Source organism: Arvicanthis niloticus, chromosome 9 (genome assembly GCF_011762505.2).
Source record: "Arvicanthis niloticus isolate mArvNil1 chromosome 9, mArvNil1.pat.X, whole genome shotgun sequence".
NCBI classification, from domain to species: Eukaryota; Metazoa; Chordata; class Mammalia; order Rodentia; family Muridae; genus Arvicanthis; species Arvicanthis niloticus.
In genome coordinates this window covers 27,857,914-27,874,443 of record NC_047666.1, presented here as the reverse complement: position 1 = coordinate 27,874,443, position 16,530 = coordinate 27,857,914, and the positions used below count along the sequence as shown (strand labels likewise).

Here is a 16,530-nt window from a genome sequence, read left to right as displayed (position 1 = left end):
CTCTGTAGACCAGGCTGGCCTCGAACTTAGAAATCCGCCTGCCTCTGCCTCCCAAGTGCTGGGATTAAAAGCGTGCGCCACCACAGCCCAGCTGCAATGCTTACTCTTAATTGCTAGGCCATTCCCTCAGCCTTCATGTTGATTATTGCAGGAGGGCCCAATCCACTGTGGGCGGTATTATCCCTAGACAGATGATCCTTAAGTGTATCAGAAAGCTAAGTAAGCATGAGCCTAGGAGCAAAAGTGAGCCAGCAAGTAGCATTTCTTTATGGTATCTGCTTCTACTTACTGCTTTGAGTTTCTGCCCTGATGTCCATCATTGAAGGACTATGGTCTAGAAGTAAAAGGCAGACAAACCTTTTTATCCTCTTAAGTTGCTTTTTGTTAGAATATTTTAACACAGCAACAGAAAGGAAACTGGAACACTATGTAAAATAAATATACACCTTTACAATTTTATTAAAAAACAAGAACAAATTATAGACATTAATTGCTGAATCCTTAATGACCATCAGACACAGAGGCAAGAACTTATTTTTCTAGAATCTTGAATTCATTTCTTAGATAATATAGAACTCACATGATGTGCATAGTACCTGATTAGATATTTTCATTGCAGAACCTCATTCAGCCCTCAACGTATTTGTATCAGGGATTCTACTATCATCTTAATGAGGAAACTGAGGCATAAGGGTAAATGGACACTCTGCAGTCATGGGAAGGAAATTTAGGAGCCAGAAAGTACTTAGAGCTCAGTGTTCTGGTCTTAGAAGCCTTATTGCAGAGCCTTATTCAGACTCCATAATTGACCTTACAAGGACACTAATTCCTCTCAGCTACTTGCTATCACTTGTCCTTCAAAACTGGACTAGATAGTGGAACCCAGTGACCCTCTGGTAGCCTTTGCCACATACAGAATTGTGAGTCCTAAGTCTGTTCCTTTCTTCCTCAGGGAGATCTGTGGGCTCTCAGCTGCTGGTGCTGCGGTCAGGACTCTAGTGTGTGAAATCATAAGCCTAATTAAACACGTTCCTTTATAAGTTGCCACGATCATGGTGTTGTCTCAGTGCTGAAAGTAACCAAGGCCCACATGAACATGTGCTCGTTTCCTCGTTCATTCTGGAGCATGTGTAGTAGAGTTCCTTGGCCGCATGGTACTTCTGTGTTCTTTTTAATTTTTTGAAGTATATTTGTTGGTTAGATATATGATTTGTGTTGACAGGCTTCCTACACTTTAAATATGACATCCTCCTGGTCTCCATGGTTGAGACTAGCTCCACGCACTATTGCTCTCACATGTGAGATTGTTTCTTCCCAAGCTGGGGAAATGCCCTCATCACTGGCAAGGCTGTCATCTGCCTAACTGTAGATTTTGAGATAATGGTTGGAGTTTGTTCAGCTTCTTAAATGTGCAGGTTAATATTTTCATCAAATTTGAAAAGGAACAGACCATGATTTTGTCATCCATGATGCTCCTATTCATTCTTCTTGCTTCACAAACCACCATTGTACTTAAGCTGCTATGCCTGAGACACAGCTTCACCACTGCAGCTGGGTTCTCTCCTTCCTTTTCCCCAGATGGACCCATCTTGGTTGTCAGCTCTCTATTCTGCATGCCCAGCCCTACTTCTGACCTCTAGTAGAGTTTTCATTTTACTTCTTGCATTTCTAAACTATGGATTTTTTAAAAATTTCTAACTGTGGTGTTAACTTTCCTAGGGTGATATAAATAAGCGTCTACATACCCCAGATAGGGAAGTGATGACATACCAAAGTCCACCTTAGCACATTGCTGAATTTATTAGGGCTACATAACCCCAAGAGCATGGGCAACTTTAAGGAGGCTATATCACTGAACTCCCACAGCCTGTGAGTGACCTACTGACAGCTGGGAGCCTGGGGCTGTCTGTGACTTGTGGGCAGCCCCACAGCTTTGGATCTCTGTCCTCAGCAAGCATAAAGCTTACTTAACCTAGGGGAAGGAAGGGCCCTGTGAATCTGATTTCAGAGACTTCCTGATTCTTCCCATTGTTTTCTTCCTAAATCTTAAGGAATCTGTCTACCTTTAGAACTTCCTGAATCTTAATGAGCTTCACAGAATAAGTATTTCAATTTGGAGGAAATTGTCACAGTATATCTGTCTGTGTGTGTGTGTGTGTGTGTGTGTGTGTTTTGAGACAGAGTCACTATGTAACCTTGGCCATTCTCTCCGTAGTGTAGACTGGCCTCAAAGAGATCTGCACCAACTGTTACACTTTCTCATTGTGTGGATGATTGTCATCGTACCTTGTAGTTGTTTAGACTTGGTTTGTTTATTTGAACACACTGGGAAAAAAATGCTGTCAAGTCTGGGAGAGCCTCCTAGGCACAATTTCTATGAATTCTTTCTTATATGTGGACTCTTCTCTTGCTTCTTTGCAATTGTGATGGGTTAATGTTGGTTGTCAGCTTGATGGATTGATTAAGCGCTTAGAAGGTTAACATAACACATTTCTGGGTATATCTGTGGTGGTATTTTCAGAGAGAATGAACTAAGAGGTAAGACCCTTCTGAATGTTGGCAGCCATACTGTAGGTGAGGGGCCAAATGGAATAAAAGGAGAAGAAAGTATGGGGCATTCTCTCTGTGCTCCTGGCAGTCATGAGGTGAGTGGTTCTGTTCCACCATGCCCCTCCCTTTTGTAATAGACTCTGAAACACCAAACAAGAATAAGTTTTTTTCTCTACTAAGTTGTTTGGCCCAGGTATTATATCATAGCAAACACACACACACACACACACACACACACACACACACACACACACAATCAAACTCTGAACTATGTGCCTATATAATAAATTTGTTTTGTTTTTTTGAAACAGTTTCTATGTGCAGCCCTGAATGTTCTGGAACTCACAAAGATCTCTGCCTGTCTCTGCCCCTGAGTGCTGGGACTAAAGGCTTATACCATGGTCTCTGTGCCTGGCTGTATCATAAATTTTTGGTGAATCCTAGACATTTATAATAACATAATAACTATACTTTGTTATAGTTTGTAATAGTCACTATACTTTGTTATAGTTTGATGACTTTTCTGAGTTGATTGTGGAAAGTCTGTATTCTTTGTCATGGGGACCCTGAGGTCTCCACTCAGTGACCTCAGTGACAGGACAGAGGTTTCCCTAGATGCCTGGATGTAGAATGCTCCTTGCCGAGGGTTTCTCTATGCATGTGGGGTCAAGCTGTCAGAGTTCCAGCAGCAGTTAACAACTGTGCCTTAGCTTTTACTGTTTATATCGAACCTTGAAGTCAGAGGTGAGGGCCCAGGTTCTTCTAGGTCTCTCTTGAACATGCAAGTCCTGTGCCTCTGGTGACCTAGTTCTCAGAATATCTGAGAGCTTTTCTAAGCCAGCTATGAGCATCTGATTCTTGAACTTTTCCTGCTAAGCTTTTTAATCCTCTCATTGTTTGCTTAAACAGTTAGCTTTCACCTCATTGTCCTGTTGACTACTTCCCTTTATTTTCAACAGATACCCTCAGGGAAAGGGATTTTGCACTAAGAAAATGAACTGGTCATTGTCCTGTTCCTGGTTTCTGTCTACCATCATTATAAAAACTTAGTAGGAAGATAGCAAAGGGAAGTTAGGAGAAACTTCATTTTCCACACAGGAGTAACACTTTAAACGGGAAAGAAAAAATTCAAATAGGAAGCAGAAACTCCAGGGGCCCTCAGCAGCATCAGGATGCCAACCAAAAGGCTGATTCTCTCATAACTCCATGTACCCAGCAGGCCTTGGGGTGCAGCCCAGAGAAATTGGTAGTGGTACAGTACCTGAACCCTCTGAAAGCTTCAGGTGCTAGTTGAGAGATGTTTCTTGAGAGCAGGTCTGCAGAAAGCAGATCACTGTCAGCAGCATCAGGAGGGTTATGTCTCCTGTCTCTGGCATGTGTGGAGGGAAGGCTGCAGTCACAGGTTTCTGGAGTAGCAAGTCTTGGAGGTTGGAGACAGCTGCAGGAACAGGTGTCTACAGCTGAAGCATGGAGTCTTGCAGGCTGAGTCAGGAATGAGTCTTCTTGCCTGAGACAGAAGCCCTCATGTAGTGACTTTCAACAGTGTCTGTCTCTGGCAAGTCTTCAAGGTAGTCTTCCTTCTCCAAAGAACACAGCACCTGGGAGCTGGCCTACTGGCCAGGACCAGTGGGAATGATGTCATCATTCTCTTCCTCCTGTAATAATCTGACAAGTCTCTTTCTCCAGAACTGATTGGCTCAGATATGTGGATAATGCTAGCTGGAACCTGATTGACTGAGCTGAGTATGTGTACATGCAAAGATGGTGAAAACCGGGATCAGACAGGAGGGGCCTATCAGACCTGGGAGGGGAAGAGAAAGCCTCCCAAACTTTGAGCATGTTTTCAATTAGGTCACTTTCTCTCTCTTCTTCCTCCATGTTATAAGGGCAGTAAGAGTAGAGGGTGGGGAACCCTCCTTTAGCCTTCCACATTTGTACCTGATACCTTGAGCTTGCTTTCAGCCTCATGCAGAGCCTTCTTTTAGACTGCTGTGAAGTCCCAGTCTCAATCTCAAGCCATCTACTCTACCACTGCTATCTGTCAGATGCATCCCACTATGTTAGGGATCTAGTCTTGCATATATTCCACTTTGTTCTGAACCTTTGTTGCCAAGACAGTCTCTGGGAAGTGGACACTTGGTTGTCAGAATGGTGGCAGCCCATGAAATTGATGCTGAGGTCAGGGTCCCTTCAGTCTACTGTTGGGGTGTCAAACAGCCCATCTCTGCCTCCTTGACTTGAGGGGTTTCTGGTACTCTTTCTACTCCTATTGAAAAGTCCCCAAACAGGCCAGATACACATAGCCTTTCTGATGGGGTCCTCTAGGGAACTACCAAATAGGAAAACTGTTGTATTTCTTGGGGTCAAGTACTTTGTTAGAACTCAAACCCATTCTGCCCCCTCTAGGGCCCAGCAGACACTAGCATGGTTGTGGTTGTCAAGACCACTACAGAGTTGGTGGGTAGATGGAACAAAGCAGGTTAAAAATATATCTATTTGTAACTTGTTCTCAGATTCCCAGGCATTTACACTTTTTTTGTTCAAGCCTTTGGTTAACTCTAGAGTTCTGAAAAAGTTGGGTCATTTCTGTTCATGCTCTTGTTGCTTCCATGAAGAGGCTTTTACGTGTACTTGTTCACCATGGCTGTTGATCTTTCAAGGTGTGTTCAGTCTGAGGTTCATAGCTGATGGATTCCCCTAAAGCCAAGACAAGTCTGTGCTTTGCCAGTATGCTTGTTGCAGTGAATGCTCATGAATGAGGAACTTCCAAGGCACACGTGTAAATTATGGATTTTATACCACTGTGCTGCCAACAGTGGTAAAGAGGAGACCAGAAGGGCATCCGTGAGGAAGCGTAGAAAGCTAAGTTCCACACTTAGAAGGCCCGTGTTTGAAGTCAGCTCTGAAGGTTATAGCTAGTGTCTTTTAATCCGCCTCTCTAATCTTCATTTCCTCATCTATAGCATGACAGAGCCATGGTGATGAGTTGGCTTAAGCTTAAACTATCATTGTTCTTGATATTGCCATTATATAATCTATATAAAATTCTTCATGATATGATGGTGAATAAGATAGCAGGGTGTGAGATATTACCCACACAGCAGCATATGAAATATTTTATGTAAGATATTGAAAACATGGAAATGGGATGTGTGGAGATTTGAATGAAAATGGCCCTCATAGGCTCTTTTGTTTAAATACTTGTTCCCCAGTGGGTGGAACTAATTTGAAAGGATTATAAAGTGTGGCCTTGCTGGAGAAGGTGTGTCAAGCTTTGAGGTTTCAAAATACTCATATCCTTCCCAGTCTCTTTCTCTCTCTGCCTCCTACTTGTGGATCAAGATGTGAGTTCTCAGATGTTTCAGCTACCATGACTTTGCTCTGTGATCATGGACTCTAACCCTCTGAAACTGCAATCCCCTAGTTAAACTCTTCCTTTGATAAGTTGCCATGGTGTTCATTACAACAATACAATGTAACTAAACCAGGAGAATCCCTTGGTACAAAGCATAAAAAAGCTGTGTTCAGAAGAGAATACAGCACGGGGGCTGGGGTTATGGGACTGAGGGGGTGGGGGGGTAGATTATGAACTGCTTCTTTTATATGAACTGCTTCTTTTTCCTCCTTTCTTAGCAGTGTTGCTACTAGTTTTGTTTTAATGAAGGTGGCTTAAGTAAGGGATTCTCCTCAAAGAGCAGGGCTTTCTAGATACAGCTTTAGGGACTTTGGGGTCACCAGTAGTCCTAAATTTCAGAGAACCAGATTATGTGGATCTTGTAGTCTAAGACCTGCCTAGATCCTTGCTGCTTCCTGGGGAGGCTCAGGAGGAGTTGAACTTCTAGGTGAACCTCTTAGATTCTGATGTCCTTTTCTTTGTAGGGCCTCTATTTCACCTGGAAGTTCAGAGCAATGATGCTCCCTTCCCATGCTCACCTGAAGGCTGAAGAAGAGGCATGTGGCATGCTCAGTGATGTGTCAGCAGCTCAGCAGATCTGCACCAGGTTATGCTGACAGCCTCTGTGACTGTCATGATGATTGTTGTTCCATTTCAGATTCCGGGGTGCACCAATTATTCCCGTGGCAGCCAAGCCTGGAGGACCAGAGGCTCCGGAAACGGAAGCTCCACAGGGCATCTCAGAACTCATTGAGGTACTGTCAGCTTGAACCCAGGCTGCCCTCTGCTCCAGCCCTGCTCAAGTAGCCCTCCATGTTCCCCTCTGCCTAAGAGGGAGGGAGAGGCAATCCTAGCAAGTGGTCTCCAGGGGCCTCTCTCTCACTCTGATATCAGACTCTTCACCTCCCTTAGAAACTCCAAAACAAAGGTCCCCATAAATCCTGGACACTGGACTCTGCAGAGTTCTTCCCACCCACTGTGTTTCTTACTCGGCCCCTTCTCTTTCACACTTCCATTCAGACAAAGCAGTGTCTTTGTCTGTTACCTGTCCCTCAAGCCTGCCATTTCCCCCACCCCCTCCTCTCACCCCCAGCAAAGACTGTCTTGTACAGCATATCTGATCACAAGCTCTGTTGCTGTCCTTCAGATTGTACAGGTTTCTCCAGTCTGCCTCCAACTAAAGTCTGGCAGCTGGAGCAGCACAGCCTCCATCCTGGCAGCCTCCACTGGAGGAGGAAACATTTTATTTTGTAGCTTAAGGCTCAGGCTGTTCCTTCAGGCTCAGTGGCAATGGCAGAAACAGGGAGCCCAGTCATTCAGGTAGCCTAGTGCTGTTTCCTTCTCACTAAGCAGAGAGCGCTGAGAGCATAGCAGAAGCACAGAGCACAGTGATAATGTTCACCAGCTTGCCACTGAATGGGGCTTCCATCCAGGCATCACCCTGGAGGTCCTGGTGAATACTGGTTTGACCACTGTCCTTGTCCTTCCCCTTGCCTGGCAGGTGGCAGCAACATCCCAGGGTAGCCAGCAGACAGAGATGTGTTCAAGGTAGTATGGATAGTGATGCTGAGGAGGAAGACAGTGAGGAGGAAGTGCAATTACTTCACTGAGCTCAGTCACTCACCTGGGTGCAGGAGCTGCAATGTGTGCTCCCTTGACTCTCTGACTGGACTCAAGAGATTCATAGGTGTGGCTGCACACATCCTTAGAGGCTAAGACTGAGAGATGGAAAGTTTGAGGCCAGCCCACTTAGTGAGACCCTATGTCAAACAACAGAAGAATTGCTTGTCTTCAACAACTCGTTTCATGCAGTGAACAAAGTTGCAGTGCAGGGAAGGTAATGGCAGCACCGCAGAGATGCTATGAGGCTAATTAAGTTACTAGGAGTGATATGTTTACCACAACAGTGACATGATCCTGCTCACCAGGCTCCATACTTAAGTTCTTTTCATACTGTATCTGCAATACTTTCAAAGTTGGAAGGCTAAGGAAAGGTGAGATTCAGAGAAGTGTAATGGCATGCCCCAGTCACTTCAAGGCAGTATATGGGCACATCCCTCCTGAAACACCTCATCTATGGTCTTTTGAAATTTCTTTCTTTTTTTTTTTTTTTTTTTTTTTTTTTACAATTATTTATTATATATATAAGTACACTGTAGCTGTCTTCAGACACACCAGAAGGGGGCATCAGATTTCATTACAGGTGGTTGGGAGCCACCATGTGGTTACTGGTATTTGAACTCAGGACCTCTGGAAGAGCAGTCAGTGCTCTTAACCCCTGAGCCATCTCTCCAGCCCTCATCTATGGTCTTGATTGCATAAATTGTCCTTGCCTAGAATACAGGCTCCCAGATATCACACAGGCCTCATCTGCCATGTATCCCTCCCTCTCCCCATCAAGCACTCATGACAGGCAAGTGTGGAATGCCAACTTCTCCTGGACAAGTTACCTCCTCTTGAGAGGCCTCTTCTGCAGGGCTGAGTCTCCCCACTATCACCGTGCTCATCCCTACTGTATGAAATGAATTGGTATGGGCAGTTCTGTTATTGCTGTTCCTTTATGTTGGGGTAGGGTAAGTAGCTCAAGCTGGCCTGACACTCTCTATCATCCAGCCTGATCCTTTAAGGGCGAGGGTGTGTAACACATGCCTGGTCTTCCTACTTTATGTCAGGGAACAGAAGAAAGAACATAGATCATTTATTTACCTGCTTATCTCAGTGGTAAATCAGACCCAGACCATGGTCAGAATTTGTTGGTGTCATCTGCACCCAGATTCCAGAGCTAAGTTCACATGTGACTGTCATGTACCAGCCATGCTGTGTTTTACACTTAACAAATGTTTTCTGGGAGAGGCTCTTGTCTAGAGAACTGTCTAGAGAACACAAATCTGGGACCCTGGGACAAAATCTAGAAAAATGTGGCTATGAAACATAGCCTACATAGACTATGAAACATAGTCTACAAAGTGTAACATCTCAGACCGAGTCTATGTAAATCTCAGACCAAGTCTGTTTTGAATCTCTCCATTATTTTCCCAAAGGAATTATTATCACAAGACAATGCTTTGAGAACACTTACTGCTGACTTGAATACTTAGACATTATTACTACTCTCTCCTGAAATCAGAAAGTAGAAAACTCAAAGAGCAGTGCAGCCTCTGTGCTCTTTGAAGAAAGAGTGATTAGTTTTGGCAGCGTCTCAATCACATAAATGGCCTGAGGAGCACTGGCCAGTTATACTATTGCATGTGGAAAGTCAGCCATGAAGGAAAGGTGGAAGCCAGACCCCAGAGCCTCAGGACCCAGTGACTTAGGTTGCCACTTGTTAGAGTCTGCTTGGCAGAGGGCACAAAAGCTCCATGTGTGCAGCCCTTTACCTTGGACCTCAGGCATAAGCTGTTGCCCCTAAAAGCCAGCCTTCCACTCTCTCACCTTGAGTTTTCCCTCCATTTGTCCTTCACTTCATATGCCTTTCCCTCAAGCATGATGCCAGCTACTAGAGATCTCTTAAGTCCTCCATGACCTTGTAGAGTGGGGATAGACAGGCAGATGCTAACAGTAGGGTGTGGATTGTAATGATAGGTAAGGAGACTCAGCCATACAGAAGAAAGCTCTGCAGAGATCTGCCTGCTATAGGTGCCTGGGATTGGGGTGTGGCATGCAGGCAAGGCCTGGATGGCATCTAGAAACCAGATGAAGACTCCTGGAGCTTGTAGCTCAGGGAGAGACTGTATGTGAAGACGGTAGGGCAGATGTCCTGCAGCAGCTGCTTCAACTGCAATGTGGAGGCCTCATTGAGTCCTTCTTCTCCCTGAGTTAAGTTGCAGCATTGGTCCTCTGACCTGTACCATTTTTGCAAGGTGGCCCTGGAGGATGCCAATGGCGTAACCCCTGCACCTGCCCATGCTTATAGCAGCATTTCTTTTCCAGCTCCTGAAGTCCCAGATTTCTATCCCAACGAGAGACCCCTCTGGACCATTCCTTATGTCTGTGGACCACTGCTTCTCCATCAAAGGTCAGGGCACCGTGATGACTGGGACTATCCTCTCAGGCACTATCAGCCTCGGTGACAGTGTGGAGATCCCTGCCCTCAAGGTCAGTCCTGCCTTGACTTTCTTTTGTCTCACCTCCAACCCTCATAATAGTAGGAGAGAGGCCAGACTCTTGGTCTTCAGGGCAGCAGAGTCTACTGGGCCCTTCTCAAGTCTCTTGGCCCCTTTGTGGCAGCGTCCATTATCCAACCCTCTGGCTTCTTGGATTCTAGAATTACCATTTTCCCTAGCCTCACAGTAGTAATTGTATAGTGTAAGCTAGTGGTGGCCCACATAAGAGATTCCTAAAAGAAACCAAGTCTTCAGGGGTAGAGTGAGCATGAGAGCACATGGCCAAGAACCTAGGGTGCTGGTTGAAAGTCCAAGCTTTCTGGATGTTGGCAAAAAGTGTGTGAAACTATCTCTATGCTTTGTACCCCAGCCTTAAATTTAGCCTTAAATTTGTGATTCTCTTGCCTTGGCCTCCCTAGCACTGAGATTACATATGAGGGGTGTTACACACACACACACACACACACACACACACACACACACACACACACACACACACGCCATCAAACCTGGCTTTAGGTCTCTGAGCACCTTTTTTTTTAAACAAGGAGAATCTTAAATCACACATAGTTTTGGTATATAATCGTTCACTCTGTTAGAAATACAGATCACTCTGCATTCTCAGTAACTGCAGGTACCCTGCAAGCCCTTTGAGAGTGGAGGCTTATGGTCCATCTCCTCTTCTAGATACTGTGGCCTGTATGGCCTTGATAGTGACTTATTTAGAAGGTTACTTAATTGGGCCTAGTGGCACCCACCTATAATCTAGCTACTAAAGAAGCCAAAGCACTTAATATGATCCTGTCTCTGAAAGAAAAAGTAGAGGAAGGAACCTGACTTTAGCTCATCAGTGGAATGCTTGCCTAACAAAAGGCCTTGCAGATAATCTGCCTATGTCCAAGCACCATGGTTCACCCATGCTGGCACATAAAGTGAGCATGTTACTTCACAAGCTGGCCAAAAATGCAGCCCTTGTCCTGAGCAAGATAGGGCCATCCTATTCCTGTGCCTTGTGCCAGCTCTGGTTTAGAATGGTGTGTTAGACACAGGGAAAGTGCATGTTCTAGGGTCAGGGATGACTAGTGCTGTATCCCACACGAAGGGTTGATGGCACAGGGAAGAATTCCCTAAGCAGGGAGACCCAGCTGGCGGGGAAAAGCCTGAGTTCTGACAAATCTGAGGACTCCTGGATGGTGCAGTCAGAATAGGGCACCGAGGCTGTATCCTTTCCTGAGGATAATTGTGACTCCAAATCCTCTTCTCTTCTCCCAGTGTAGATCTTCCTCTGAAGAACACATAAGTCAAAGCCATTTTAAGCCAGGGATTAAAAGCACACAGATTGTACAGAATAAAGCATAAAATTATGAAAATAAACTAAAGTATATTTAACAAAAACAAGACTAGAGTTGTGACTAAATGCTAACTCTTAGTTGGAACAGAAAGTAAATTGATGCTGAGTTTCTGAACAGTTCCTATGATCAGCAAGGCAGACCTTTGGGGCCAGCTTGGACCATCTCCATCACCCCTGGGAAGACACGTTGGCAGCTTAAGAGAGGAGCTAAAGCTAGGAAAAAGATGTGACAGGAGGGCTTTCAGTGGTAAGCTTTGATCTGGGGGTGTCCATGGGTCATTCAAGGGAGTAGAGAAGGTTTTTGATAGCAGGGTCAGTAGCTGAAGCATTGAGACCGAGGGCTGGGAGTGAAGGTAAGACCAGATCTCCCTCTTGGGTAGGCCAACAGTCATTTGAGTGAGGACATGCTCTGAGATCCTTGGTCACCCTTTTTACCCTTATAAAGGTAGAACTTACCCATCCACATCCTAACCTGTCGCCTTGGGCATGTGGCAGGTGTTTGGTACCTGCATATCTAATTCTTCTCTTGCTGGGGTGTACCTTCACCCCTAGATGACATGTCAGTGATCTTACCGGTCAGGAAAAGAGAACTTGTAAGCAATGTATTTGAATATTCAGCTAAGATTGCCAAGCACAGTGTGGAGGGTGAAGCCTTTTCTCTTCTTCTTCAGGTAAGGTGAGAGGGAAAGGAACGAATCAGGGAGAACTGTTAGGGTGTGGTTATTCTGCAGCTTCTTGGATTTCACGACTGCTAAGGCTGCTGAAATTGGAAGATGGCTGTTGAGAAGGCACAACTGCAGTAGGGGGCATCCTTGTGCTGAAAACATTAGGGTGTGTCAAGTGGACCCAGTTAGGCATCTCAGAAGAAGCTGGGATGAGGTGTACTTGTTGAAAAGAGATGTGTGGGGCTCCTCTTGTTTAATGATACACATCCCTGTGGTGCACATGACATACCCTTACATGTCAGAGACTGTTGTACCAGCAATACCCCTGGAGAGAGAGGTGGGGTGGAGGTGGGGCGTGGGGGGGGGGGAGAAGCAGAGGCAGAGACACAGAGAGACACAGACTGACTGACTATGACAACTCTGAACACAGAGGTGGACCTAGGCTTGGGGATTCTGGTGTCCAGTCCCCAGGCAAGGCCTGTCACGTGCTCAACATGTTTGTGCACATCTTGGCGTTCTCTGCAGAGGGCTCATAGGCTGCAAGTGAACAGACGCTCACCTCAGGGCCTGACTCTCAGTTTCTTGACCTCTCACCCCTCCACTGCTGTGACTGGCCAGTGCCTGTCATGCCTGTCAAGCGCGAAGGCATCATAAACTGTGGCCTTCTTCCAGCACACAGTGCCATCCTCATCAGATTCCACTAATAGATGCAGACACATTTGACCGCGTGAACTCCCTCGGAGGAAGGACATGGCCATTCCAAATAAACAGTGCATTCCCCTGGCCATACCTTGGCCTGTTTCTGCGGCCATGTCCATTCCCAGCTGGGGTTGATTAGCTGAGTGAGGAAATGTTGGGGAAAAGGAGTAAATGACAGAGGTGAGGGTGAAGGGAAATCTCATTTAGATCCCAGAGAGGTTTAAACGGCAAACATCCTGAGAGTCATAGCTTTCTGGCTATCTTGGTCTACAGGTTGGGGGATCCCTCTGGTGAGATTTTATCTGGAGATTGTAGGTGAGTCATATTCCTGGTAGTGATTGGGTACTGGGTTGGAATACCAAAGACTTTCAAAGCCACAGATGTGGGAAGGAGCACACTAGGCCTTCTGAAAACCCATACCTAGCATTTTCCAGCTCTTCGGACCCAGGCAAGTTGCACAGAGCTGTAGGGCAGAGGATGCAGAAATGCTTGGCAAGGCTTCTGTACCAGAAGTGGCAATGTCTGAGTTGACATCTTTGGCTCTTTGTTGCCTTTTGGTGTCACATGTAGAGCTCTTGTGGGTTCAGAGAAGTAAATGTAGTATGGCCTGGCTATGATACTGGTCTGTAACAGTACTGGACTACTAAAAGATTACTGAAAAGAGATATGCTTTGCAGACAGCCAAGACCATACACTGCTTGGAAAATGGTGAGATGTATTAATGACATATTTAGATACTTATTTAATTCGTGAAATATGGAGAGAGTCGTAATTTGATAGCACATTCCTTCAGGTTGTCATGTTCAGACCTACTCAGCCCCAGAGAAGGACAGGAAGACCTGAAAATACCACAGGGCATGGTTGCTTCTACCTTGGCATTGGCTCTTAGAAAGTGGTGACAAGGTGGTCAGGATTATTACATCTGGGAAAGATAATTTTCCTCACTTCTACAGACTTCTACTTCCTTCTACTATTACTACTTTTTTAAATTTAAAAAAAAAACTTGAGACAAGGTCTCTGTGTATCCTTATGGTCTGGAACTCACTATGTACATTATTACTATTTTTGAACTCAGAGATCTGCCTATCTTTGCCTCTCAAGCACTGGCATTAAAGGCTTGTGACATCAAGCCTGGTTCTGCCCACCTTTCTGAGCTTAGCCTTTGTGTACTCTGCTAATTGTCCCTGAGGTTCTTTGCACTCTCAAAACTCCATAAGTCTTTTCTCCTTTAGAGAACAACTTCCCTGTCCTGGGCCTGTGAGTGTCTGGCCTGGGACTCACCATGCTACGACAGCATTTGTCTCTGAGCCTTTGTGTGTATTGATTGATGCTGACCTCCTAGCTATCCATCTGTCCTCAGGACTAAACCCAGGGTGGGCTCTACAAAATATGTGATTAATAGGAGTCAAATCCTTAGAGCAAATAACTGAATTGGTTTTCAGTTAGCATTTGATTGGAATTGGACAGTGAATATCCTTGGAAGTTATGTCTAGCTTCTCCTAGGGCTGTGTCTCCTCCTTGAGGCAGTATCCTGATGCTTCATCAGTAAGCAAAGGTAGAGTTGTGCCCTGGGGTCACCATGTGGTTTGTTTGGGAGGAGTAACTGTCATCCTGAATGTAGGGCTAAATAGCTGTCTTCCTGGGCCCTGGTCTAGGAAGCAGCTTTCTTTCTCTGATTTTCATCTAGAAGTTATATCCTGACTTCGTTGCTAACTGCTTTCTGCTTTAGAAGGGATATGCTAGAAGGCAGGCATCCCTATGAATTTGATATTTTCATGGGTTGGCTTTGTGGAGTCTGTTCTTCAGGTTTGCATGTGCCTGGGGGTACCAGATACATAGACTTGCTGATAATTACTGACTCTGGTGGAACAGCAGGCCAGGAGAAAAGCAATGGTAGAAATTAGAACAGTCCTGGGGGAACTGTAGGGCTGGCTGCCCTTTGAGCAGATCAGCCCTTGCATAGTGGCCACACAGCCCTGGTTATGCTCATGGCTAGGCTCCTTGGACCCACTGAGGCCACTACCACCACTCCTTCACCTCACCTTGCCTCCTACTCCACTTTTTCATTCCATCTAGTATTGACAGAAAGACCTTACACAGCCAACTGCCTGAGTCCAGGTGTATGACCAATGGTCCTCAGTGTTCTACATGGCACAGCAGATTGTAAGTTTCTGAGACTGCCACTTCAGCCCTAAGGTCAAATTTACAGCCTCTCAAGATTACCTGCTGCCCTCAGTGTCTGCCTCAAGTAAAGTAGGAACTGGGTCAGTTCTGTCATGAGATCTGGGAGACCCTCTGCAGATCTAGCTCAGTTCTGAGGTATAAAGCCTACCCTCTGTGTCATACCTCTGTCTTCCTACTTTCCCCCTTCAAACCTGAGATGGCATACTCCTGTGGTTAGTCCCTAATGCTACTCTATTCCAGAGGCTCAGTCTGATGGGGCGGGGTTGCCCTCCCCTGTTGGTGAGAGACAAAGCTAAAATGGGAGTCCTGGGGCTTGGAAAATCAGCATTTCTCCTTCCTCAAACACTGGAGAGGGGAAGGAGGTAATGCCTGGACATAGAAGGTGATAAATATCATCAACTGTCAGGCCTGGAGAGGCACAAGAAAAAAGGACAGAGGCAGGAAGAAGGGCCTAGAAGTAGAAGACTTGCAGGCTTCTGGGAACCACCTACCTCAGGACTGGGCTTTGTGAGAGCCACATCTTAAGCCTTCCAGGTAAGGTTGTCTACTCAGCTGGAAGCATGAACAGAACCTTCAGAAGGAGCAGAACCTTCTCTTCAGCCATCAGCAGTGTAAGCTCAAGATGCATACATGAGCACCTTAGAGCTACAGGACTTTCAGGGAGTTCTCTGGGAGAGCTGGGAGCTGCAGTTGGGCAGGAAACATGGGTGGTGATAACCTACTTTGCAGATCAGGCTTTGGACATATGGACTGTATTTGAAGCTTTCCTCTCTGATCCATGGGACAGTTACATCACAGTTACATTGTTTCTTCCTTGGCTAGTCCATGATGACTTGACAAGATCTACACAGTATGCCTGGCTGTCTCTGTCTCTGCCATCAACTTCTCATAAAACCCTGAATCTTGTCTCCCCTCTCCACCCCATAATCCTTTTTACTTGGTCCTTAAAGAATTGCAGCTCAGGTGTTGGTGTGAGCTTTACACACCAAATAATCCAGTACACACTGGACTCATGAGACTTGGGCCTGTGACTTGCTTTCTGTCTTAAGAATGTGAATCACGTTTGTCATGAAGCTGTAATATCCTGTGGTCTTAGCAGGGCTTGGCTGAGAATGGACAGTGACAGGTGAGGACAGGGGGTTAATCTCAGGAGGCAGGTAGCAGGGAGGAAGGTTCTCTGCTGTCATCTGAAGTCACAGTCAGCATTTTGCACAAGTTTTGTTCCTGTGGAAATACTGAAGGCTTTCTCTATCCCAATAACTATCACACCATATCAGCCTAAGTGTCAGCTGTAGCTTGACACTGATCCCAACATGTACCTCCATGTGGCCCACACCCTTCAAGTGCTATGATGGGTGGTCCCCTTTCTTCTGGGCACAGGTCTATGGTCTGGCAGTCTACCCTCAGGAAGAGTGCTGAGGCCCATAGTGCTCCAAGGGAGGCTCTGAGAGGCCTGGTCCTGCAACTATAGGTTTACCATGTTCTCCTGGGGGATTGAGTACATATGGTTAATAGGGAGAGCCAAGCCTGGATCACAGTTTCAGTATGGGAGATGTGGCAGCTACAACCTGGGTATCTTGGGAG

At 45.7% G+C, this 16,530-nt stretch overlaps 1 protein-coding gene across 3 annotated transcripts in view; it reads left to right on the top strand.

Annotated features, from left to right (window-relative positions):
- Nucleotides 1-16,530, top strand: part of Eefsec (eukaryotic elongation factor, selenocysteine-tRNA specific) — a 191,161-nt gene that overhangs the window by 79,837 nt on the left and 94,794 nt on the right. For all 3 annotated transcript variants that reach the window (XM_076940085.1, XM_034512372.2, XM_076940083.1), the window contains exons 3-4: nucleotides 6,603-6,699; nucleotides 9,875-10,039. In XM_076940085.1, coding sequence (XP_076796200.1) covers nucleotides 6,603-6,699; nucleotides 9,875-10,039 — 262 coding nt within the window. The remainder of the gene's footprint in view (nucleotides 1-6,602; nucleotides 6,700-9,874; nucleotides 10,040-16,530) is intronic.